Consider the following 26,039-nt stretch of genomic DNA (forward strand, 5'->3'; position numbering starts at 1 on the left):
ACAGGCAGGGTTGCCAGCTGCTAGATTAGGCTGCCCAAGGCACCATCCAACCTGGTCTTGAATGCATCCAGGGAAGAGGCACCCACAACCTCCCCGGACAACCTGTTCCAGTGTCTCACCACCCTCTGAGTAAAAAAATTCTTCCTAACATTTAACCTACATCTACCCTGTTTTAGTTTAAAACCATTCCCCCTTGTCCTATCACTACCAGACCATGTGAACATCCAGTTATCTTCCTGCTTGTAAGCTCCCTTCAAGTATAGGAAGGCTGCATAATGTCTCTCTGGAACCTTCTCTTCTCCAAGCTAAACCAGCCCAGCTCCCTCAACCTTTCTCCACATGAGAGGTGCTTCAACCCTTTCATCTTTTTGGCCCTCCTCTGGACCCACTCCAACAGCTCTGCATCCCTCCTGTACTGGGGGTCCCAAGTTTAGATGCAGTGCTCCAAATGGGGACTTACAAGGGTAGAGTAGAGGGGACAGTCACCTCCCTCTCCCTACAGGCCATAATAACTGACTGAAATTTACTTCCTGTGTATTCTCACTAGAATCAGAATCAGATGAAGAGTAATGAGGTCTACCACCACTGTTCTTCAAACTGCTGTTTCAGGTGACCGAATATAGCATAATTTTCAAAGAAATGATCAGCTCCAACTCTTTAGTACAGGAGCTTTTCTACCTTCTTCATAAGCTTAATACTGCCCATAGTCCCAAAAGACTCTTTAGAAAGGATTTAATTAGCAGTTTTTCTAGCAACACCAGCAGAGATGTCAAAAGGTGAAACTGCTGTATTTTCAGTGCCCAGCTCTTCCTCTTAAGATGGGCATTTTGAACAAGAGAAATCACAATAAGTACCAACAAAAAGGTGGATCTGCATATATTGCAGTGGCTAATGCATGCTTTGAGAAATCAGAAGACTTTTACAATGTTTATCTTGATTTTTTATTAAAGAGGGACGATTTCCAAAACCCAAATACAGGCACAAAACAGGCATTTTCTCAAGCTCTTCTCAGAAGTTAGTCTTGCTTGAAATGGGAGAGGGTAGGTATCAAATATGGAGCCAGAGTCTCCAATCCTTACAACAATTAAGCAAGTCCTTCTGTGTGCACTGCACTAAATCTAGTAGTAAATAACCTTAAAGATTCCTTTTCAATCTGAGCACAAATCTTTTCCTTTTGCTTTGGGCTCCCAGTGGCAGTATTTTCACTCTTCTCAATGGTCTTTTGGTGCAATGAGTCACTCTGAACTATGACACGTTTTAGTGCTACCACTAAAGTTTGTGCTGTGTCTTTCCTGTAGATTAATTAGACACTTCAGCATTTAAGTACCTTCCACAAGCAGGAAAACCATATACCATTATATGCTGATGATAACAACAGCAACACTAAAATGTGACTGGGAACTCTGATGCTGCTTGTTGTGGTTACAAAGCACACAGGTCAGTAGGATGCAGACACAATAGGGATTTAGCTCTGCACTCGAATCTGCTTAATTTTATCCTCGAATTCTACCTTGCATGAGAAAGAAACATATTGATTAGCTGGTTTTAAAGACAATCAATGCTCTAACAAGTACATGCCTCAAAAGCTTCATCAGAATTATCAAATAATTAAACATTTTCTGCAACCTTGAATGCTACGTGAAACATTTTCATTTACAGGTCACTGGTCACACACTTCCTTATGCCTGAGTCCTTAGGAATTTTATCTTTTACTTTACCTATGATTTACTCTTCCAGCAGTAACTCTGAGATGTGATTTAATGCTTGTTCTACTACCCTTCACTGCAAGGCTGGGACATGGTTTGACTAAGTGATTTCTCCCTTCTTATGAAGTGACACATACATTTAAAAAAGCCATAGACCAAACAAATTTGTTGCCCAGTGTGGCTCCTCAGGAATTTGAGATATCAATAGCAACTGGGTAACAGGCAAAACGCAAACTGGCTATTGCCAGGGACTGAAAGTAATTGTGAGGAGTCCTTCACTGCTGTACAGTGGTGGAGGGATGAGGGGTGGATTTCTGTTGTGTGCATCTATTATCCTCCTGTCAGTGTTGTGATGATGTTCTAGAATTTTAATGTGGAGACTGTTTGTTATTGATGTAAATGAAGTTTGTAACGTGTGCTGAATGTATATTTTAATGACAATTTGGCTGAGTAATACCTATGACTAACCAACAAAAGAGGATATTGTCTATCGAAATTCAGCAGCTTAAAGGGACTTTACATGGCTCTAACTTTCACTTACTCCTTTGAAAAACATACAGCCTTATTTATTCTGTGTATATTTTGAGGAAAGAGGAAACTATCATTTAAATCTATGGATTTACACTAATGTAAAAATGGATGAAACAAGTCTCAGTATGATCTACTTCCCACTTACAAATTCTACCCACACTATATAACCTCCATCAGAATATAAGTGTCTGGAAATAGAAATTTTGTCTTGTTACCCTTTGCTATCCTCTACTGTTGACTCGTGAAGGTGTCAAAGGGAGAACTGCGCATACAATTTGTGCTGATGGGAACACATTGCTGCTTTTGAAAGGGGTGGCTGCTCAGGGTCTGCACATACTGATCAGATGGCTGACAGCTGCTCCTGCTGCTTTTCCTTGTTATTCAGGACTCCAGCACAAGAACTGGACTGTGAATACTGAGCTATTAGTGTTAGCTCACAAATGTTGAATGGATGGTATCGATTTCTTGAAAAGATGTTTGGAACAGTAATAAAAATAAAAAATGGAGTAAAAAATGATGAGGCTTGCAGATAGCCGATAAAAGATTCCACAACAAGTTAGTAAACTCTTGGGCTACTCAGCCTTGACAATGTCCTTTTCAATCTGGATCCAGTCTTGCCCCCATGCTCTGAGCAGCTAGCTGCATTTGTTTTCACCCTCAACACTGCAATGAGTCACCCTGAGCAACAGCTTGCACTTTCATACTGTCACACTCTACCCAATCACCCTGCAGGAGCAGAGAAAGAAACATGCAAGGGAAGACCTGGAGTAAATGATAAAAGTCCTATTCATCAGAAGGAACTTCTAAAGTCAATGGCAGCTCACAGCATGTGGCAGCTGTGAAGCCAGACCCCTTACAGACTTTAGATGGACCTCCCAAGCACACATACTGTCCTCTCCTAGACTTTGAGATTTTCAGTGTTTGATTTATGCCAAGAATAGGTGAAAATAACCCATTCATTTTTATTACAAACTTCATTATCCAACTAATAAATTTTAAAAAATACAAATGCAAGGCAGTTGTTGAGCACGGTGGTTTACACACTCAATTTAATTCTTACTGTCAGGTGATAATCCTTAATGCTGGCCAAAACTGACACATCACCATTCAGTACCTTTCAAAGTAAAAAAATGAATTATCCAGAATTAAATGCTTGAAAAGAAAGATCTCTATAATGAAAGTCCCTGAAGAAAACTGACCCTCAGTGTCTGAATATTTCATTGTTTCTGACACAAGGGACTTAAAAATCACTTCAATTTAAAAACAGATTAATTAGTCTAATTTTAGCTTATTACACTAACATAAAATTGGAGTCAGGCAGTAATAAATTAGGCCAAATATTACTAGAATTACTCACTAAGATTAAAAAGAACAAATAAAATGGGCAATATGGTCTTTGTTTACTGGCAGATGCTAACACCACTGAGTACACGAGATATCGTCTTTTCCTACAAGCAGTTCTACCACATTTATTGGGAATGACCGGAGAGTAAGTTATACTACTGTAAAAAATACAACAGGAGTTACCAATATCTGTGTGTTTATACAATGCCCTCTGTGATGAGCTTCCCATGTGGACATTACAAAAACATACATAAGAAACAAAAACCATTCATAAGCTTTGAAATATAACTGAAATACTGAGATGATATCAACTTAATAAAATGATCAGTAGGAACCTGAGGAACCCATTTTGTTTCAACCATTGCTAGCTGTTTTAGTCTCCCAGCTGAATACAAATCAATGGTACAAATCTATTCAAATAATCTCCGAAGAAAAGACTTTTTCACTGGTGTGGTTAACTTCATGGTTTTCTTTTTGTGCAGTCGTTTCATGGGTTGCTTTTTTAGATGCACCGTCTTTTTGGGAGTTTGCAGCCCTTTATTAAGGTCAACATGCTCATTGCAGAAGTACTTGACATTTGCTTCTGAGAGCCGTAGAAGCATTCTCTCTGACAGATCCATGCACTGTGCATGAACCCAATGGCCAGACCCACTGGAACACAAGATCATTGCCGGCTTGTTGAGTTCTGTTGAATAGAAAGGCACCCAGGTATTAATGTCAATATTGCAGCTGGCACAGCAGACGATCCAGTACCCTGTTTCTGATTCATCTTCTTCATCATCTTCATTGTAAGTATCAGTGTCATCAAAATCAAAGCTACTGGCTTCAGCACTAAAAGAAAACTCTTCGGAATCTTCAAATGGAGTGGAGTCTCCTTGGTCTTCAGTAGATGCCTGGCTGCATGCCTGTGCTGTCAGTTCTTCCTCTTCATCCTCTTCTGCTCTGTTGCATCTCAAAATGTAAAAGTAGTTTGCATCTGAGATCAACTGTTTGTTGGCCCCAGGAATGCCCAACAATACAGACCCTTTGCCCATATCACAGCCAAACCACATCCTACAGTGTTTAATATCGGGTGTCCAGTCTGGGCTCGCCCTTTCAACAATCTCTATTTTATTATCTTCCAAAACTATAGTGTTACAGATCATCCGTTTCTGGTTGTCAGACTGGTAGCCCCCAACAAGGACAAATTCAGTATCACCAGTCTGAGTCACAATACCACTTGACACAGATATTCCCCCTGGCAAGATAGAGCAGGTCACAGCTGGGCTGCCCAGTGGGAGATCAACTTTTAGCTTGTATAGGCTGGGAGGCCGGGTGTTATTTTGAAGTGAGTGGCCTCCCAAAATGTAGATTGTATCATCCCTGGCAACTGAAACATGGAAGGAAAGTCCATCTTGAAGCTCTGGAAGTACATATGATGTACAGCATCCAAACTCAAAATCAATAAGAAACACAGATGGCAAACAGTCAACTACACTGTTCCATTTTTCAGTAGTTCTCTGTGCAAGAGGAATATATGATCTACCTCCAAATACAACAATCATGCTTTTTCCCCGGCTATGAACTACATTAATTGTATGTCCGTATCTAGCTTCAGGGACATCTCCATCTAGATCTTTCTCAATGCATTGAAATGTGGTTTTCTTGGTAGTTTTGTTTACCATATTCATAATGTAAACCTTATCAGAAAGATCATTGTTAGGTGTTTTCCCACCATGAATGATGTACTGGTGCTTATCGGACTCCCCGCTAACTCTATGTGTGCAAATAGCTGGGTAGCGGAGTGGGGGAAGGTAACAGGAATCCCTAGAGAAGGCAGCAGGTTTCATTTTGAGCTCATTCTGCTTTATATCAAGGAAGAAAACACCCGTGGGACAGGATCTCTTCGGCCATCCTTTCTGCCCAAAAAAGAAGACATGCCCATCAAAATTCAGCAGGGAAGAACCTGGCTGAAGCAAGGATGAATTGCTGACAGCCGATACCATCTGCAGTGACATTGCATCTGCTGGTCGGGTCATCTTGTGATATCTGAGGCAAACAACACAAAGGAAAGATGTTTTTAACACTCTGTGCGAGTATCTGCTGGAATAAATGGCATTAAAATTGTGCGTCAGTTCTCTCATCATTTAATCTGCATGCCAGTTCTGCGGAATTTTATAAAGAACCTGGAAATATTTATAAGCATAATGCTTGTGCTCGTGGCTGTTGGGCCAGAGTTACTGCTTCCATTCGAGCAGCGCAGTAAAGGCCACACACAGGGCCCGGGGCTCCCATGGAAACGCCGGCCCCGGGGCCTGCTGGGGCCGGTAGTTTTCCTTCGGCTGCTCTACGAGGCTCGTTTCCGAGGCGAGGCCGCCCCGGGTGCGACGGGGGTCCGCGGCTGGTGAGTGGGGCCGAATGGGCCGGGACCTTTCCGTATCGCTGCCGTCAGCGGGCGGACCCGCCCCCGAGCGCTGACGGAAGGCGGGTGCTTTGTACGGGGTCTGCAGCGCTGGGAGCGGTTTGGGGGGGGCGCAGGCCCCGCGGTGCTTAGCTGGGCTCGGCTGGGCTTCCCGAACAGCCAGGGTCGTGGGACCGGCCTCTTTAAACTGAACACCGTGCGTGAATACAAGGCAAACATCAAGTTTAGTTGAAGACATGTAGGAGCAGTCGGGCCCAGCCGTGTTTCTAACCATGTTGGTGCCCGCATGCTGCCTGGCTTTGTTTAGGATCGATGGGCTGACTGCCCCTTGCTTTTGCATGTAAATGAGCCTTCCCAGATGTGCTTGGGCCATAGCACATGGGAGGGAACACGCGAACACAGAGCCCGTACTATTGTCAATTGAAAAAAAAAAAAAAAAAGAAAAAAAGAAAAAGAAAGAATCAAATTTCTTTTTTGCATATTGTGGTATCACTCAAATATCACAGTGAAGCAGCAACCTGTTCTGAGGATGTTTTTGTTATTATTTGTATAAAGAGATATTTGCCAAATTGTTTACATTCAGATGAGATGCTAAACAGAAATCTTTGCTGCTTGTTTCTTACAGCTATTCAAAAAATGGTCTCTTTAGAGGAGTACGCACACATTTGGGTTTCCTTGGTTGTATTTCCTGCCTTTCATATTGTGCAGTTATGTAGCTTCTTTGTTTTTACGGTCGTTAGTAAAGTAATTGAACTTCCACACTAAGGATGCCACGAGCACACCAGTAAGTTAGGATTACGGCATTTTCCAACTGGTTTGTATTTGAAATCAAAGGAGCATTAAAAATGGCAAACAGTTTAACTGTTGTTTTGGCAGTTTTGAGTTCTTAAGTATATACTATCCAGAGAAACTGTTGGAAATAGAGTAGGGAAAAGACCAATGAAAGTAACTAAAATTAGATTGATGGACAGACAGAATGTGCAGGTTAAATAAAACATACTTAAAAGCACTCCTTCCTTGTCACTTGCTTAGTATTCCTTGGCCTTTAAATAAGTAAGCAGTTCAGTAAGTGAAGGAGAGAATCTTTATCCTGGATTCAGTGACAGAAGTAGCTCCTTAGGCCCTTGCTGGGATTGTTTTGTCTTTCCAGGTTGTTTGTGCTATTTGTAGCACGTTCACGTTGTGTGGCCGATCTTGGGCTGTGCTGATTTCCACCTCTAAGCTGTTACTAACATGACATAAAAAAACCCAAAACAACACCCGTATTCATGTTAATTTCACAGTAATTGGAATGTTGCCAAGTAGTAAATGATTAGATCTTATGAACTGCAGCAAACCACAAGCACCTTTCAGTCATAAAATTAGGTATTTGAATAGCACTGATTAGACATGGAGAGAAAACAGATTGCATGATAGCATGGAGTCTTAGTTGGTAAATGCCTCTTGCTGACCATCAAACTCTGTCATTAGTTTGTAATTATTTGTAACTTGGCAGCAACACAGTTATCTACAGTACGTTTAAATTTGTCTTGCAATATTATATATTTTTTCTTTTCCTCTGTCTGATCTGCAGGGTCTCTCCTTTTGCAAAACTGCGAGCAAGTACTCCTTCCAAATTCTTCACAATCGAAATAATATCCAGACACCTGCAGAGCTTTGAAGTACTCCACAAAGAGGATTAAGAAAGGAACTGTTTTGAGAAATAGTATTTTAAACATTTCTTAAGTGTATCAACCAAGTTTGCTCGGGGTAAAACAGTAAGGCAGACGTACCTGGCTGTTGGAGTGCTTTTGTGTCCTCCAAAATCTTTCTATGTAATTGAGATTCAAATGTGAGCACTGTGAGGAATCTTCTCTGACAGCACAGGGGCTTGTGGCATGGATGGGAATCTATCTGCTCAATTTGCAGATGTGTTCCTGAGAACTCAGTCTACTGTGGCTAACTGGCTGTGACTGTTTTATTTTTCTCTCTCTTTTTTTTTTTACCTTTCCTCTCTTGTCTTCAGATGGCACAACAAGAAACCCACCAGCCTCTGGGAGCTTTAACTCTTTGCAGCTGAACGAGTTGAACAACTGTTAAAGCTTGGAGTGTGTACTTCTTTGTAGTTTAATTCTTTACTCTGCTTAACCCATCAAGCTTGTGATCTTTTTTGGAATTTTTTGCTGCCAGTTTAGTGTAAAATACAAGCTGAAGTAATTTTTATGTGTGCTCAAAGGTGTACTAATTTCAGTGTGTAGTAAAAGAATGATTGAGGATTGACTACATTTTCAGTCTGAATCCCATTGAAGTCAGTGATCCTCTGATTAGATCTTAAAGAATGAAAACTTTGCTCCCTTCTGTGGCATTTTTCATCAGATTCACAGAGCTTTTCTTCAAGTTAGGCTCTGTAAAGTCCTATGGTAACATATTCTTTCAGCAGCCAGCAGTGCTGGGGCACAGAGGATAAACCACTTATATAACATAGCATAGCAAGTAAACTGAAGAACCTAGAAAACAATTCACTCTTCATAGCTCCTTGCTTCTGTTTCCTTGAACCTATTTCACTCACTCCTGAGTTCCAACATCTGTCACACAGTATTTTAGAAATGCCTCATCTCCCATTTGAAACTGCAGCAAGAATAGAAACAAGAACAGCTTGTAATGGAATTTGGTTTGTACAGGAAAGCAAACACAACCAATGTTTGTGAAAAATCATCTGGAGACACTGAAAAACTGTAATGCAGATAGGATGTGGTAGAGTATCTCATTTGAAATATAGCAGTTCTAAGGCATTGTGCCCTGTATTGTCCACTTGGGCCTATTACTTCTGCAGCAAAACAAAGAGCGAAGGAAACTGTACTGCAGAGTTAAGAGCCAAAGAACTTAGCTTTGCCCATAACTTAAGGGTATTCACATCAGATGTATTTGTATTTTCAGTTGTGCTCCGATGATATTTGACAGATTCATATTGAGCGCTTCACATAGTCTAACCCTTGTTTGGATCTGAGATCAAAAGACCTACTGATAGAAGAGTGACAAATATTTAAGATAAAATCCAACCTTCTCTTGTTTAACATTTTATATTCATTTTATTCTCCTTCTGCTACTCGATGTGTCTTATCTCTAGAAGTTCTTTTTCCAATTACTGTGGATGAGAAGACAGAGAAATTAAAGTTTGTTGGCAACATCATGTTGGTCTTGGATGAGGATGTGGTCAGTCCGAAATGGTCTTCTGTTACTGTCAGTGACAAACTGCTTTGGAAGATCTGCAGGCAGCTGTTGGCTTTGGAATAATGTATCTACAAGGCAGAAAAATCATGTTCAGAACTGTGCAGTTCACAGCAGGAATATCTAGGGTTTGCAACTTGAAATTATTTGGCAGAGAACCAAGGTGAAAATGAATCAATAGACTTCTTCACAGTTTTCTATTTTAATAACGTTGACATACTATCTTTTCAGCGGGTTGCTCATTGTCATGGAGATGCTTTGTTTCACTTCGTTTTCTCCTACTACACTTAATTAGGTAATATATAATTACATCTTTGTCCCAAGTCATTCCAAGTTGCACCGAGATATTTCCACACCTGTCAGTATATTATCTGCCAGTCAACTTCCATCCCAGGATTGAAAATGTCTCTCCATGGGTTACAGCAACACACTTCAGGGAGTCAAGATAGAGGATGCCATCCTTCTTGTTTGTGGAAGTAACCATCCAGGATGCAAATGTGTGGCTAAATACATAGCCAAAACTCAGGGCTCAAGCCTGTAGAGGAAAGAAGGCAGTCCAGTGTCTTAGAGTTTTCAGTGTTCTTTCTCTTCCAAAACCATCAGTAAACAGTGATAGATGAGTGACAGGGCTTTATTTGTAGACCTGGTTTAAAACATCTGATTACATTCAGCTGTGCTTTGATGGTAACATCCTGGAAGATCACACTCCGGGGGATGGTGGCTACTGTGCTTCAGAAGTGTTTGGGCACAGGAGATGTTGCCCTTTGTCAAAGCTCTCTATGTGGTCTTTAAAGTGCTTATCACTTGTGAAGCAATTGGAAAGTCATAAAGTAGTAGTAGTAATAATAATAATAATAATAATAAACAGCCAAGAAAAAAACCCAACTCCACAGTAACAAAAGCCTAAATCCTCTGATCTTGTATGGTACTAACATAATAGCACTGAAACTGAGCAGGATCAGCGTGCTTTCTTGCAATTAAAGCCCTTACATATCCTGTAAAACCCTCTGCAAGCTGTGTGTGAGAGGCGTGTGTTTTTGACCGTCAGGAAGGTCGACTCTGAGGCTTGGTAATGCACTTACATAAGCAGATGCAGCTTCCATTCAAGCAAATTGCTGATGCATTATATGTGTGCCCTTAAGACCTTCTCCTGCTGAAGGCAGTGGCAAACATCCAGCTGATTTAAATAGGATTAGCTGCTGCAGATCACACTGAATTGAGAGGTGCTGCAAGAAGCATCATTTGAAAGTTTTTGTGCCTTGTAATTGAAACTTTTGTTTCCAGCACATTCCTGTGGTTGGGTTGCCCTGCAGCTGGCGGTGGCCAGGGGTTTCTGCTGTCAAGGTGGATGGGTGGGGGGAAGAGAAGTAGGGCAGGACTGTGGGCAGGAGGTTTTCTTCTGCAACTGTAGCTCTGCAGCTGTTTAGCCAGCAAGGAAACAGCTGACTGCCTTCTGGAGAGTGGGTAACCTTCTGTTCTGCACCACTAAAAATGTTTTCTGCCTTTCTCAGTGCGGTCAAGAGCCCGCAGGATCACTCCTTTCCCTTGGCCCACTTTTGAAGTGTCATCCTGAGATGCTTGTGTTGTGTCCATATGAAACCAAGAACATTCAAGGACATGCTGAGGTTGCAACTTTCCATGCCTCCTTGCTGAAGTATCCAGGTCAAAAGAGTCTCTAAATTTAAGCTCTTTCTAGTGCAGATTGGTATATGAAACCTTTGTGGATGAGAGCTGCTAGAGAAATGTTTGCTCCTTTGTTCTGTATTGTGGGTTGTAAAAGGGTAAGATTGCATTTATGAGGTGTTAGTTAGATCTTAAGTATTAGAGACTCCTTTGGAAAAGGTTAGTTGTGACAAATTGTTTCCCGTACTGGCTGTACATGAGGAAAAGATCAGGCACAGTCCAATGGTAACAGCATGTAAGATGTAAAAATAATACATTTGTATTTTATCTGATTTGTACATAGTTTATAAAATCTTGAGCTCAGGTGTATGTAGGGATAATTTCCACGAGCCCACAAGTGATCTATGTGTATTTCTGAATACCCTTATTTTAATTGAGAATTACTTTTGGTAGGGCATTTTCATAGCGTGGCAACCTGACTGAGCTTTGCCAGAAGTACTGGAGTACTCAAAAATGCAGGAAAACCATATTCCACTGCACTTTAAAAATTGTTTGATGGAACTAATAACTGCGTAATTGAAATCATGCTAATATTCACTTGATCTGCTCTGTGATTCAATGCAGAGATTTCTGGTTTGGCTTAAACTGCTGTGAAGAGGACTGTATTTTGAGAAACAAAATTGATTTTGCACAATCTGCTGATGATCAGCAAGACTAAATGAATGATCGCCTCAAGAAACCTCATTATAGTAATTTGGATGAACGAGCAGGATTGAGATGTGAAAAGAAGAAATAATAGTTGCTGCTTAAATGAATCTCTTACTAATATTTGAGTCCAAACTTAACTATTCAGAGCCAGAAAAAACACAGAGAATATATTATGTAACCTGAGTTCACTGAATTATTCGTATTTTAATAAATTCTGTATTGGAAAAGAGGGGAGAAAACCCTACTTGTAGTTTTGGCATCCATCTGTTTATTTTATCTCCATTGCTTTTATGAGAATGTCACAGTTGTGTTAAATAACAATCTAAACCAAGAAATAAATAGAAAAATGGAATACAGAAGTAATAATCCAACACAGATTTCATCTTTTCTTGCACAGCTACAGAGCTGTTAATTAAGACTACAGAATCAGGATACCACGGGTAAGAAGAACCTTTCAGGTCCAGATGCAAGCTTAGGTTCTCTCAGAACACTCCTTCAGCCAACCAACAGAGAGAAGCTATACCTGCATGTTCCACCTATTTTCAATTACTTTGAAGAACTGCACAGTCTTATTCTACCAGCCTAAATAAAAGCACAGATGTTAGCATTTGGAGTTCACATTCCTGAAGTTGAACATGTGGTTAGGATGGATGATACCATTACGAGATGTTTAGAAATTGAGCTCAACCTATCAATGCTTTTGTATTTTCATTTTCATTCACTTCAGTTTTCTGCAGTTTCCCACCTATTTTATTATTGGGCCGTTTTTAAACGAACTGCACAATGTGTCAGCTGCAGAGAAGATTTGCAGTGTAAACAATTGAAAGCAGACTGACCAGAAGACTCTCAGGAGGGAGAAAAAATAACATAGGCTATTTTAACTTACAGTAATGGATTGTAATAAACCCACTATTTAAAAACTGGATGCACTCTCACATCTAAGAATGAAAGGACTACATTGTTCAGACGGAGAGTAACTACCACTGAAACCAAAACTTTCCTTTTTTCTCCTAAAGGGCATCAAACTAACTCAAGTGTCAAGGAAAGTGAGGCAAAGACATCTGATCCTCTCCCTGCAGAAGAAATAAAGAAATATGAATTATAACTTATTTCCTCAACAACGATGAATGGTATTGACACAGTTGGTAGCAGCTGTCATATACAAGTGTCAGGCAACAGTAACTATTTTGGCTGTAGCAGATCTACTCTGGATGTGCTGTTTTGTCTTGGACAAAAATTTGGTCTGTATTTCGGTAAAGAATGCTGCCCATCTTCATCCATGCTTGAACTATCCAGGGCATTTTCTCCACTATTTTTTAAAGAAGATTACTTTTCTAGTGAAGCTTTTCCCAATACATGCATATTGAACTACATGCTAGATGAAAATGCATAGGATCAGTGTAATGTATGTTTAAAACCTTTAGGGATAACTTCCTTTTTAGCCTATATCTGGAGATTTCAGGTATTAAATATTGGATTATATTCCAACAACATCCAACACTGGATTTTTCATGAGGTTGATGTTCTGGTTTTCACTATTCTAATATGGCTGAAACTTTGTCAAGTTGAATTCAGCACTACACACTAGCTAACGATAATGACCAAAAGCTGGTATTCCTCCAGGGTCTTATTGTACTATTGCTCCTCCACAGCTTGACCAGCACAGGATGTTAAAACTTGAAGTGGTTTCTCAAGTTCTATAGAAAGCAGAGGCTGAGCAGGAGGGTAAGAGCTGAGCTATAGCAAAATGCAGATGCCTGATCTGGGTGCTTAGTCTCAGGCATGACCGAGTGTCTGGGTGGCTGCAGAATACAGCATTCACTGAGAAAGCTGCCATCCAGCTTGGTTCATTATACAAATGTCCCCCCTGAAGTGGCTTATCAATTTTCACTCTTACTAGAGCGCTTTAGAGTAAAGAAATCTTTGATGCCAGCCTTCCTCTGATTTGTTAATAAGTCAGTTAAACTCTCTGTGACTCAGTTTTTCTCATCTGTGATTGGGTATAATATGTGCTTGTTGTGCGTCATGGGACTATTGTGGTGTTTATTTCATTAGTATTTATAAGGGCTTGGAGATCATTGATGCCAGAGAAAAACAAGAATTTGTTATTACCGTATTAAATATATGTATGTATATTTTTTCCTTTGACACTGGCCTTCCAAATCACTGCAGTGTTTCATGTAATGAAATTTACCTCAAATAATGTCTGTAATAACTGAACAATAATGAGGAATAGAATGGCATTGCTTCCCTCTGAAACCACCATAATTTGCATAAACCACTCTGAGAGTCTGGTAAATGATATTCTTCTTGGCCAGTCCACAGAGTAATACGTGTTTGCTTTTGGCAGAACATTAGTGAACTCCAGCTTCAGGTCATGTGGGCATGCAGATGTTTCCACATCTTTGGAACATTTGCTTTCTTTACAAGCTGGCAATCCAGCAGAATTAGAGTTTGTCATTAGAAATGATGCTTTATTTTCATTCTGGGCTTGGAACAATTCTTGCTTGATGCTATTAAGTATAAAATCAAGTTGGCAGCCCTTCCTTAGTGTATTTGAAGTTAGATTTGAAGTTTTGCTGAAGAACTGAGGTTTCATTCCCAAAAGATGCTTTCTAATGCTGTGGTAAATTGAGGGAAGAAGCATGGGAATGTGTGAAAATCAAGCAATAGGTGCATTCTTATAATGCATTCTTGTATCCTTATTACATTTGTGTCTGCAAACTGGTTGTTTCAATTTTCTAATTAGGTTGAGACTGTGGGAGAGTGGCAGCTGTGTGTGTCCATGCCCCCACCTGTGGCTTCCTACTGCTGGCACTCTGGTCCTACTTGTACATTACTATTAGTAACATTATCAACTATTTAATATCACATAGCTGTTAAATTGTATTTATACAAGTTAAGAAAATACAACATAGTGTTTCTGCACCTTTTGGCATTTCTTCCCTTCTCAAGACAGGGTTCTTGCTATTCTATACAGCTGCCCAGCTCTATCACACTCTCCTTGTCCCGTACACTGCCTCAGCGTGCACGTGTACATTGTGATTCACGTGCTGTATGAAATCTGGGTGCTGTGGCTTTGATGATACAGTGAGTAGTGCACCTGCAAAATGATGGATTTGGTCCAAGTGTTGAGCGTACAGGTGTCCTACTTGCAAGATTCAACAACAAGTTAGTGAGTGGTGTCACTGTTTCTGCAAAGAAGGCAGGGGTCTGACAGATTTGAAGACTAACAACTCAAAGTGAGGGGAAGGAACCCTGCTTAGAGAACCTGGCTCTTATGTGGCCCATATTACCCAAGAACATAAATTTCAGGCATACATCTTCACACTTTTTCTCTTTGTACTTTAAGTTACTACATGCCCTTGAGTTCAGGGGAAATGTGGTATGTAGTCCAACTGAAGAGACTGGGACTTCACAAGGAGTGAAGAAAAAAATGACATTGTAGGGGTTATAAATGGTTAGGGACTCTTCAGTTCATATGTTTGCTGCCTACAGTCACATATGCTCTTTTTTTTTTTTTTTTTTTTTTTTTTTAATTGCAGGAGAAGAGAAGTCTGCTAACCCAGATATACCTATTTGACTGGCAAGGTGTGGATTATGGGAGAACAACTGATAAACAACTGCATCCTTGATCAATTTATTAATAGCCATGAGCAGACATACGAAGAGTTTCTAAGCACATTCACTTATCTTTTGAAAGGTATGTACATCCCAAGTCTCCCAACAGAAATTGCAGCCTGAAAAGATGGTAAAAGATTGGTAAGGAGTGCAGCAGTAGTATTTAGAGTTCAGCTTTGTGACCTTAGGCAAATCCTTCTGATGTTTTTATTTCTCCTAACAGCAGTGAAATCTCTAATGACAGCTTTCCTTAGTCTGGTTCACACACTGCTGAGGTAGGGCCTCACAAGGTGGTTAATTGTGTTTTACTTTATTTAGGAACATTGTGGGGGGCAGTATGTGGAAGGCTAGGCTTTCCTTACACAAGTCCCGTGTCATTTTGCTAGGAAACTACGCATAAAAGAAGCAGCTAAGAAGAATACTTTGTAGTACATAGTGGCCTAAGATGTGTGCAGCTTGGATAGTTTCATTGTTTTAATAATGCTGGCTTTCTGTGCTATGTTATGGTAAGCACAAAACTGGCTCTACAAGTAACTTGAATGAAGGAATATCATGTTAGGGTAATTAGACTGAAAAGGTCTTCTGCTTTACAGGTAAAATAAAAGGTGGAGCTTAATTTTTATCTGAGCATTGCTGAGCTAAAGGAAGTTTAGAATTGGACCCAAATTCTGTAGCTTAGGTTCACTTATTCTGGCCATTCCTTCAGGCGCAATAAAAATAACTGAGAGTTACATATTACTCAGTTATAATTCTCTTTACTACACCTTTGCACTGAGGATGATATCCTCATCTTACTGTGGAAGTACTGTGTTTTCCAATTACACCATGAGGCATGCTCAATTGACTAGCACTCAGAAGTCTGTCCTGTACTTGTCCTTCAGGCAGAACTAAGTGTCAGTCACAGGCACTGAGCAGAAAACCAGTGGGGGAGTCAAAACTGCCTCAGAAATAATCTTGTGGCAGCCTTCTGTCTCTCCTCCCAATAAAAAATAGAAGAGAAAGGAGGCACTGGGGGATGAGATAAGAGGACTGAAAATTAGCTTCTGGTCTTCTTTATATATGATTGATGCTCTGGGGATAGGTCCTATCTTAGAAGCATGCTTCATATCATGATGCTACTTGCAAAAAGCTTCAGCGTGTATTTCAGTCACTTTCACTGTCACTACAGCATCTGCCACTAAAACTCTGTATATCAAAGGTAGAGTTTTAACTGAATCAAATGCTTAGAAATGTAGCTTCCTATGGTGGTGTAAACAAAATAGTTCAGGTTGTTTTTCTACTGTCTTCATTTTCCTTTAAAAATACCCGAAGGTGCTGGTTTGCATTATAAACTAATGACCTGTAGAAATTCCACTTAAGGCAAAGGCATTTTAGCATCAGAACAGTGGAAAAACATTCTGCAAAGCATCACATTCTTAGTTTCTCAATTTTGCACTTGAGAAATAAGTCATTTGTCTTTTAAAAAACAATTCAAAAAAAAGAAAAAAGAAAAAAAAAAGGAACCATAATAGCTTAAGAAGACTATCTGTTAATAGGCTCCAGAAATGTTCACTTTCATGTCATAAGCTGAGATACTCACTGTGGAGGTGCATTTGTGGTCACTGTCAAACAAAATCTGGCCATTTACAGATTATCTTTCTGAATTTGGCCTGATAATAGTGTAGATTCACACTCTGCATCTTCCTACAATGAGCATTAGCAATAGAATTTGTAGTCCTGCCTCATTAGATATAGAGATATGTTTGTGTACACAAATAACCAAACCTATTCAGTTATGTTTGTAAATTAGGTTGTAACATTGCAAACAGAAGAAACAAATAGAACTGATTGGATTCCACTGATTTCAGAGTACCGTATTTGTATAAGGTGACTTTCACTTGTACATAAATTTGTACTATCTCCCTCGTTGGGTTGCAGGGATATTTTCACCAAGGGTTTCTTCATTACTTTTGCAAGCATCTCATAAGAAGTGGGTTCTCTAACTAGTGTGTGATTTCTCTTCATTAGTTAAATTTACACTCAATAAAATTGAAAAAAATATATACCATGAGTACAAAATCCAAGCATCATTGACTGCTCTGGGCTATCTGGACAGATCCCTTTGAGACTGTAAACATAAGCCTAGACTAGGCCCTTGTGAACACATTAGAGTCTTCTTCTGACAGAACACTTCAATTCTTGTAAATATGGTGAACCAAATATTAATGAATTATTGCAAGCCTGGCTTTCACTGGATTTGTAAGGGTTCCTAACATCCTATTAAAGGAAATCTTATGCTTAGAGTGCTTTCCTTTTATGTCTGAGTGTGAAATTACCTTTGGCTTCTCTGTATACTATGAAAAGAGATAAAATTCCTCATCATGATATTTGAGAAAATACTCCTTTCAGCTTGAATGGAACAAAATTTGGAGTCAAAATAAGGTCCTTCTAAAACCTGTGTAATTTATTTAGTGATACATATGTGATTTAAACTTAATGGGACTGTAAAATCGTATCTTTGATACAGGAATTTAGTCTTCCTCATTATGGCATTGTTAAAAAAACAGTGACTCATGGTCTATTTGTTTTAAAGTGTGCTTGCTGATGTGGCAAAATTTTATAGACTAATAGACAATAAATTCTATTCTAAGGCTTTTCCTTCACTTTTACCAGATCTAATAATGATAGAACATGAATTAACTTGCTTAAATGATATGTAAGAGCCCTGAGCTGAGCATTTAAAAAATATATTATCCAACAGAACTTGATGGATTTTAATTGCATAATATTTAGAAGTGTCATATATATTGTATAGATAGAAATATATATATAATCCTGAATCAGTCAGCTGATAGAATAAGAAGCTGTTGCTAGAATAAAATTCTTAGCCAAACTCAAGGACTGATTCACAGTTTCTCCATGCTCTTGTCTGCTTGACCACTGGAATTAAGTACAGTCCATTGCTGTTGTTATGTTTGCTCTATTTCAGGTACTTCACCCTACTTGGCTCAGTGTTGAGGTCTGAGGGTTTTGATCAGACCCATTTCCAAGTAAACTGAACCTTGGATGTATACTTCCTAGCCTCACTGCTGCTCTTTTAATGCTTCTGGACACAGCAGGCTGTCGGGCAGTGGAAGTTGGACAGTGGCTGACAATTTCTCTGCTTCCAGGTGGCATGCAAGAGCTATATTCTGTGTTGTGATCAAATTAATTTAAATCCCCAGTGAAAGCTCTTGATGTATTTAGTTCACAGTCCATTTGATGGTAGCTGTCTGCTTCCTTTTTTTTGTTAACCGTGATAAGAAAAAACAACACTTTTAAACTTCCAACATAAGTGTCAGCAAAGGCACTTTACAAATTTGAGTCCAACCACAGAAAACATAGCAGAAAACTATATAGGAAATGACAGTAAATTCACTTTAATTTAAAAAAAAAAAGGACCAGTAGGACAATGATAACCCCAAGAGAAATTTGCAGCCTTCTTTGTATGAGTGGATTTGCCAATAAAAGCAACTAGGCAGTTCAATAAAACTAATTAAATTAATCTGTCATCCCCAGGGAACTTAAACAGGGCATGAAATAGGGAAACAGCATCAATTCAGAGCTCTTTATTGATGTGTTTTGTTGGATCATTGGAAAGAATGGGTTGGGAGAAAAAATCTGCAGTTTTCTATTGATCATAAATGTAGTAGCCATCTCTGTAACCTTCATTCAATGTAGTGTAGAATCAAATACCATACAGAGCCCTTAAATGTGGAGAAAAGAGAGAGAGAGATGCAAGCACAATGTATAATTTTTGAAATAGTAATGGGGGATCTGTTTTATGGATATTTATTGCCCTTAGATCTCAGTGGTGCTTGCTATGTAAAATACTTCATTTCCATTGTATAGATGGATAAAATAAGGCATAAAGAGGGGAAATTACTGAGCACAGCAGCTCACTGGCAGCATCTGATAAAGATGGAGCACTCTGACTCCCTGAAAATTAGACAGCCCGTGGACAGTGGTGCTTCCCTAATGGCAACTTTTTCTTTCCTGTGATGCCTCTTACTGAACAATTTTTAAAGATTTTCAGATGGAGAAAGATGTGTTTTTATTCTATGCATAACTTGCGTCATTTTTGTTATCATTCTGGAATATAAGGAAGGAAAATATCTAGTAGTTTTGCTGTTGATGTTTTGGTACACATTTCAGCCTCTAGCGGTATATTGGCCCTGGTTGAATTCTGTTATGCTATATAAAATGATAACACAGAATGAACCCTTGCTCTACCTTTTCACCTTGCCTTGAAAGGCATCAAAGTGTGCTAAATGCAGCTGTTGGCTAAGTGTCATGACACTCCAGTGAGGTGAAGAAATACTGTTAGCTCTCTTTTTCTAGATGAAGAAATAGCACAAAGCAAACATCAGAGATGAGAGCCATATAAGGGCTTGACAGGACAACTAGATACAGTAACTGTGGCCTCAAATTATATTTAGTGTTGAACTTTCCATATATATATATATTTCTTTCCTGTGTCCAGTATGAGATCACATAGAAATGCCTACTTTCAAAGAAGTATCTATTTGCCTTTTTTAAAAAGCAGGCCACTCCAAAGATAATTTTTCAATGGTAATGTCCAAAATCAAGGATTTTTAAAAATACTTGGGATCTGTGATTCTTTTGAAGTTTGTTCTTACCTGCTGCAATCTCTTTATGGATATTACTTGTTAAAAAAGGAACCCCTTTTGTGGATGTCAGATGCTTTAATTATGTCTGGTTGCCTTGTTCCTTACAGTGCTTATCTACTTATCTACTTGTGCTGAATTCTCCTAGAATGCAATTACACAGAAGGTTTTTAAAACTAATTCTGTTCTGATTTATTAGACTGCAGAACAATCAATCCCCCGCTCCCCCAAAGTGTAGAAATAATTCTAAATACATTCTGTATCTTTTAGCTGACATTCCAAGGATGGCTTAGAAGTGTGAAGTTCCTGTATACTGCATGAGAATTCTCCTGTTAGCTACTGTCAAATTCAAATTTTCCCAAGCTACTCCTCAAACACAGTTTCTGAGCAGTAACATTCTCTGCACTCAGAAAAGGATGGTGTAGATTTACTGAAGCCATCAGAAGCATTCCCACCTTTATCAGCTTCAGGAAAAAACCTTCAATTTCTTACATAATGATACACTCTCAACGTACTGTAGCTAAAGATTGTGCCTTTGAGAACATGTTTTTCCTTCACAGCAGAAACCCCCTGTCTGAAGTAAAGAATCAGGTCTAGTGCACTGGCACTACTTGGTAATGGTAGACACCTCATGGTCCTGGCAGATATTAAGAGGTATATCTCCCTTACTAGAACTGAGCTGGTTAATAGCAGCCAAGAATCTGCTCTAAAAACTCTGTCATGGTTTTCTGAAAATTTTAAAGATTACAGTTGGTCATTACCTGTTGGAAGAAGCAGAATTTTGTTCATGGATGCTGCTGAGGTGCTCAAATGCCCATTTGTTCTGTTGCTTAACTAATGGCATTACAGTATTCAAATGTAGAAGCTATCTGGAAACAGCACTGTTGATCTGTGGAAGAATAATGCATGTTTTAAAATGATCAGCTTGGATGAATATGGTATAAACAGGAAATACTGCCACTCTTCTAACACTGACAATAACTAAAACCCAACAGAGACATAGATATTGATACAGATAAACAGTACATAAAAACACAGCATATACATGTCATTAAGGAGAAGTGGAGAGATACTGATGTAGTAAAAGAACAGTTGAACTTTTGAAAATGAAGAGCTGATTAAGTTATGAAGAAGTATTTCTATGCATTAAGCTAAAGCAGATGTGTGGGTGGCTGAAATATACTTGATGTAAACAACAGTCATTCTTCTTTCCCTGGAAGAAATGGATACAGAAATTCCTTCCATGCCTTTTTTTAAATTTTTTTCTTTAATTTTTTTTTTTTTTTAATTTTTAAAAATATATTTGTTAAAGTAAAATATGCAAAAATGACAGTTAGAAGTAATAATCGGTACTTAAGAGATTACATGTTACTTGTCCCAGTCTACAGAATATTATCCTAGCTGAGGACACAGAATCATAGAATTGCTCAGGTTGGAAAAGACCTTGAAGATTGCTGAGTCCAACCACAACTTACCCATACTACCCTAAATAACAACCCTCTGCTAAATCATGTATCTGAGCACCACATCCAAACGGTTTTTAAACACATCTAGGGACAGTGACTCAACCACCTCTCTGGGAAGCCTATTCCAGTGTTTAACTACCCTTTCTGTAAAGAGGTTTTTTCTGATATACAACCTTGGCACAACTTGAGGCCATTTCCTCTTGTCCTGTCACTTGTCACCAGTGAGAAGAGACCAACCCCACTAATGGTGTTAGCCCTTTTCAGGTATTTGGAGAGAGCAGTAAGGTCTTCTCTCAGCTTCCTCTTCCCCAGACTAAGCAGACCCAGTTCCTTCAGTTGCTCAGTGTGGCATTGTGAACTTTCATTAGAACACTGGTATTGGTGAGCAAAGTATCAAGGCTATATCTTTGATCTTTTAAATGAAACAAACAAACAAAAAAATACAGGGAAATGGTGCTTTTGGCTGACCATCTGTGATTTAATGAGGGTAAGATCAAGCATGTAAGGGAAAGGGCTATACTGACTGAACTCTGTTCTGGCATAATAAGAAGAGAGTTCCATAGACATCCATTACACTGGTGCAAGGCTGCACTGAGGGAAAGGGGAACCAGCAGCATAAAACTCCCTGTTAATCAAATAGGAGGAGAAATGCAGAAATGGAAGACAATGATGTTTGACATACTTGCCTCAGTGTGCAAATTAATATTCATAACGTGTCTTGAAAGTGCAGTAAGTTGTTATTTTCTCAGCTTCACAGATTGAGTAACTTTGACAGAGGAGTTCTGCTTTTAGTGTTGCTATGGGATTGGTGTCATTGAAATCAGTGAGAGTTTTAGCTGTGAAAGATTTGAATAGGACTTCAGCAATTTGGTATCTAGGAGTTAGATAATTCAGATGCCCACGGCTGGCAGATATGCTACAGTGTCTATGGAAAATCCACTGCCTTTTTGGGTGGCAGCAGATTAGGCAGGACACCGCAGTGCTCTGAAAACAGCATTAGATAACTGTTTAGGCACTTCCATTGTCCTGGAACAGGCAAATACGTGCCTAATTCTGAGATCCTTGAGGTATTCACTATATGGAGTAGTAGGGCTTTTTGCTTGTCAAAGTAAGTTGGACAAATTCTGCACTAATTTACAATGATTTATGTATTTAAATACATGGGAAAAGGAAGATAGCTCAAGAATGTAAATCGAAGCAGATTTCCATGGTTAAGAAACTAAAATAAAACACCAAGTTCTGTGCTTGGCTGTGCGATATACAAGCAGGGGGAGGCTGCATATTTTGATTAAGGTACTGCAGAGTTATATCTGGGAGCTGGTTTGATTCAATTACAGAACAAAACAAACAAAAAACAACAGCAAAAAACTAAGCTTTAAAAATTATCCTCCCAACAAATTGGATTTTCAGGCTTTAAATCTGTTTCTTTCCTGTATGGCTTGGCATTTAGGGTAAATTACTTCAGCACCATAAAGCCGTATGCATAGTTGCTAACAGGTAAGTGTAGGTATTTCTATGCTGTTTTCCTGGTTTGAAAATCCCAGAGTGATAGTTTATGGAAACATTTCAGTTTGTTTATGCTTTATGCGTGTCTGTTTGCTGATGTGTTTGAGATAATAAATAAAATTGAAATTTGTACTCTTGACCTCTGTACAAGACCATTATCATGCTACTGTGAGTAAATTACTTCTTGTTCAGGAGCCCTGCACAAAGACACTGCATTATTTGTATCCCGGGGGTTGCATCAAAGCGTAACTTTGAAGGGATTTGAGGGATTGACAAGCCTTATGCTGTCCAATACTTTGAGGACAAAAAGGCAAACTGGAACTTTGCTGCATTAGCTTTTTTTCCTAATAGTTAAAAGGGGCCCTATTCTCATCCAAATTTTATAAACATTTTTGGAATCAATCAATTGAATTGAAGGGGTGAAATACTTGGTATCCTATATTGTTATTCTGGTGTGTTATCTCAGGCCAGGTACTCTGCAGTATTGATCGCTGTTTCTGGTCTTGCTTTGAAATGTTTCAAACCAAGGGACTTTTATCATTCTTCTGGGGCTGGGGCTAATATTTCATCTCATAGGTTTCACTGACAGAAAGTTTTTCCTGATAATCCTGATAGCTCTCTTCTCTGGCTTTGTGGTAAGTGACCCCATTATTCTTTGAAATATATGGGTGATCAGTGGACATTTTCAAAAGATTCCCTTCCAAATTGAAAGACAAAGATAATTTTAAGCAATATAGAGGATAGACGCTGGACAGAAAGAATGTATCAACCTGATGTTCTTTCTGATAGAAATGTTACTGAAGCCTGCAACATACTTCTCAGTGACAATGATGGGTATTGCTCTTAAGAGGCTGAGATTTGCTTTTCTAGAGACCTAGGCTTGTTCGTTATTTCATTGTTAAGGTAGTGACAATGGAATTTCTAGAAAGTAAAATTGAAAAGCTGTCTGCAGAGTGAATATATGAACCCTTCCACTGAACCCTTTCAAACATCAGCTGTTTTTTGTTATGTTTGTATCTTTTATTTTTTTTTTTTAAACATAGTATCTAAAGGGGAGGGGGGAAAGGGGAGGGGGGGGAGGGGGAATGGGGGAGGTTGGTGGAGTGGGCCATGAGAAAGAAGAGGACATTCTGTTATCAGAATGGGTTGTAACAGGACAAAAGGAAATGGTTTTAAGCAAAAGTAGGGGAGTCTTGGACTGGGTAGAAGAGAGATGTTTTTTTACAATAAGGGTGATGACACAGGTTGCCCAGAGATGTGGTGGAAGTCCCATCCTTGAAGACATTCAAGGTCAGGTTGAATAGGGCTGTGAGCACCTGTTCTAGTGTACATGTTCATTGCAGGGGAGCTGGACCAAATGACCTTTAAAGGTTCCTTCCAACTCAAACAATTCTATGATTCTATGAATAGCTAGTGCTGTACACATTTGGGTCTTTGCCGTGAATAATGAGTCAATTATCACTTAGCCAAGGGGGGGAGAAGAGGGGAGGCTAAGCAAGCCTCTCACTGGCTTGAATGTGACCTGCTTTCCTTTCCATTCTCTTTCAAAAGTAAGGAAAGAAATTGCTGGAATTCAGAATACTGTCGAATAAAGCTATTTCTCTGCAAATTGCCAATTTCTTTAGATTTAGAACAATTTGTGTTGTTTTAAATGTATTTTTTAAGATAATAACTTACTGCTTAAAGAGAGCCAGTAATGTGGTGCATGTGTTGAGAAACTACAGGTATCAGTAGTCATCTGAAGAGTGGATCTCATCTGCCCTGAGGCACACTGTGTGTGGAACATTATGTTTGATTCTCCCACTCCCTGCTTGCTCATGTGGCATAGCCTTATTATGTACATGGGTGCATAGCTGATACTCTTACTGAGGAAGCATATAACAATCTCTTTGTGTTTTTTTCTTGTCCTTGTAAAATTTTTTTTTCCCCTTGCAGTCATTAATCTAGTGTCACATTGCAGTTGTAAATGTTTCATCAAATATAATGTTTAATGTTATGTAACTCAACAATGCTGGTGGTCTTAACAAAAAATAATGTGTCTAACAGCAGCTTATGGCTAACTGCTTTGGAAAATGAGCACTGTTCTGGGTAGTCTGAAGTAAATGAATGGCACACAAATACTGTGAATGCACTTTTTGTCTGTGACAATAGCTCAGCTGTCCAGAAAACATAAAATAAGTCATAAAATAAGTTTGCGGACTGCTTAATTGTAACTAACGAAAATTATTTGTCCTAGGTCTTCCGATGTTAAATGATATGCTTTTATTTGGAGTATTCAGGATCTGTGCTTTTGAGGAGGATTGTTGCCCAAAAGAATGATTACAGTGGCACCCGAGATAGATGTGGGCTTATTCAGGTTCTTCACTGAAAGAGTGGTTGGGCATTGGAACAGGCTCCACAGGACAGTAATCACAGCCCCAGGTTGCCAGAGTTCAAGAAGTGTTTGGACAGTGTCAGATTTATAGCCTGTTTTTTGGTGGTGCTGGGTGGAGACTGTACTCAATGATCCTTATGGGTTCCTTCCAATTTGGGATATTCTATGATTCTATACGTAAGTTTATTCACAGCCTACTGGTGTATGAATTGTGATGCTGAACATTAAAGTTGATGATGCCTTTTGCCTCTGTTAATTCTGCTGAGAAATGTATATTGCTTCCAGAAGCTTTCTTCTGGTTTTCATATATAAAAGCCCTTAAATGTGCAGTTTGGATATCGGCTCCTCAATTCCTATTGTTATGGTGTGGATACACGTGTTTGACTGCATAAAGACATTAATATGCTCTTGTGGTTTGTCAGATTTTAATATTAAACTTTTCAGTTCTTGGTATAAAACAGGATGAACCACTGTAACAACAAAAGACTGAAGCTTTTTGAGTCGCTAATCACGTTCTTCCTGTAAAGTGGGATGACAATATCTTCAAATAGTGGGTGATCACTTTAACCTGTCAAGAGTTTGAAAGAGTGTTCTGATGTAACACAGCTTCATTTCCATGGCCTGAAAAAGAGAATGTGTAGGAAGAAGACATTGCCCATATGTAGTGCTGTTTCCAAATATTGTTTTAGGAAAACACTTGCTAAAAAAGCAAGGAGAAGCCAGATGTCATATCAAGAGACCAGGGATTTAGGAATTATTCAGAGGATCCATCTGTGGTTGAGTTTTAAAACCTGTTTGCAAGGCTGTTCTGATCTGGTGCAATTTACTTTTTTATGAACCTGACTCTTATAAGTACGGACATAAGGTTATGCCCAGAATGTCAGCCCTTTCTGTGTGTCATAGTAA

General features: G+C 39.1%; 2 protein-coding genes across 4 annotated transcripts in view; one reads left to right on the top strand and one right to left on the bottom strand.

Annotated features, from left to right (window-relative positions):
• Positions 1–2,376: 2,376 nt before the first annotated feature.
• Positions 2,377–6,153, bottom strand: RAG2 (recombination activating 2). The gene has a single exon (XM_015864232.2). It carries the CDS (start codon positions 5,705–5,707, stop codon positions 3,992–3,994), a length of 1,716 nt encoding a protein of 571 aa, XP_015719718.1. The 5' UTR covers positions 5,708–6,153; the 3' UTR covers positions 2,377–3,991.
• IFTAP (intraflagellar transport associated protein) overlaps positions 5,855–26,039 on the top strand; it is a 43,340-nt gene continuing 23,155 nt past the window's right edge. For all 3 annotated transcript variants that reach the window (XM_015864233.2, XM_015864234.2, XM_015864235.2), the window contains exons 1-2: positions 5,855–5,964; positions 15,066–15,223. In XM_015864233.2, the coding sequence (XP_015719719.1) occupies positions 15,121–15,223 (103 nt within the window). In that variant the 5' untranslated portion in view covers positions 5,855–5,964; positions 15,066–15,120. The remainder of the gene's footprint in view (positions 5,965–15,065; positions 15,224–26,039) is intronic.

The sequence above is a fragment of the Coturnix japonica genome, chromosome 5 (genome assembly GCF_001577835.2).
Source record: "Coturnix japonica isolate 7356 chromosome 5, Coturnix japonica 2.1, whole genome shotgun sequence".
Classification (NCBI taxonomy): Eukaryota; Metazoa; Chordata; class Aves; order Galliformes; family Phasianidae; genus Coturnix; species Coturnix japonica.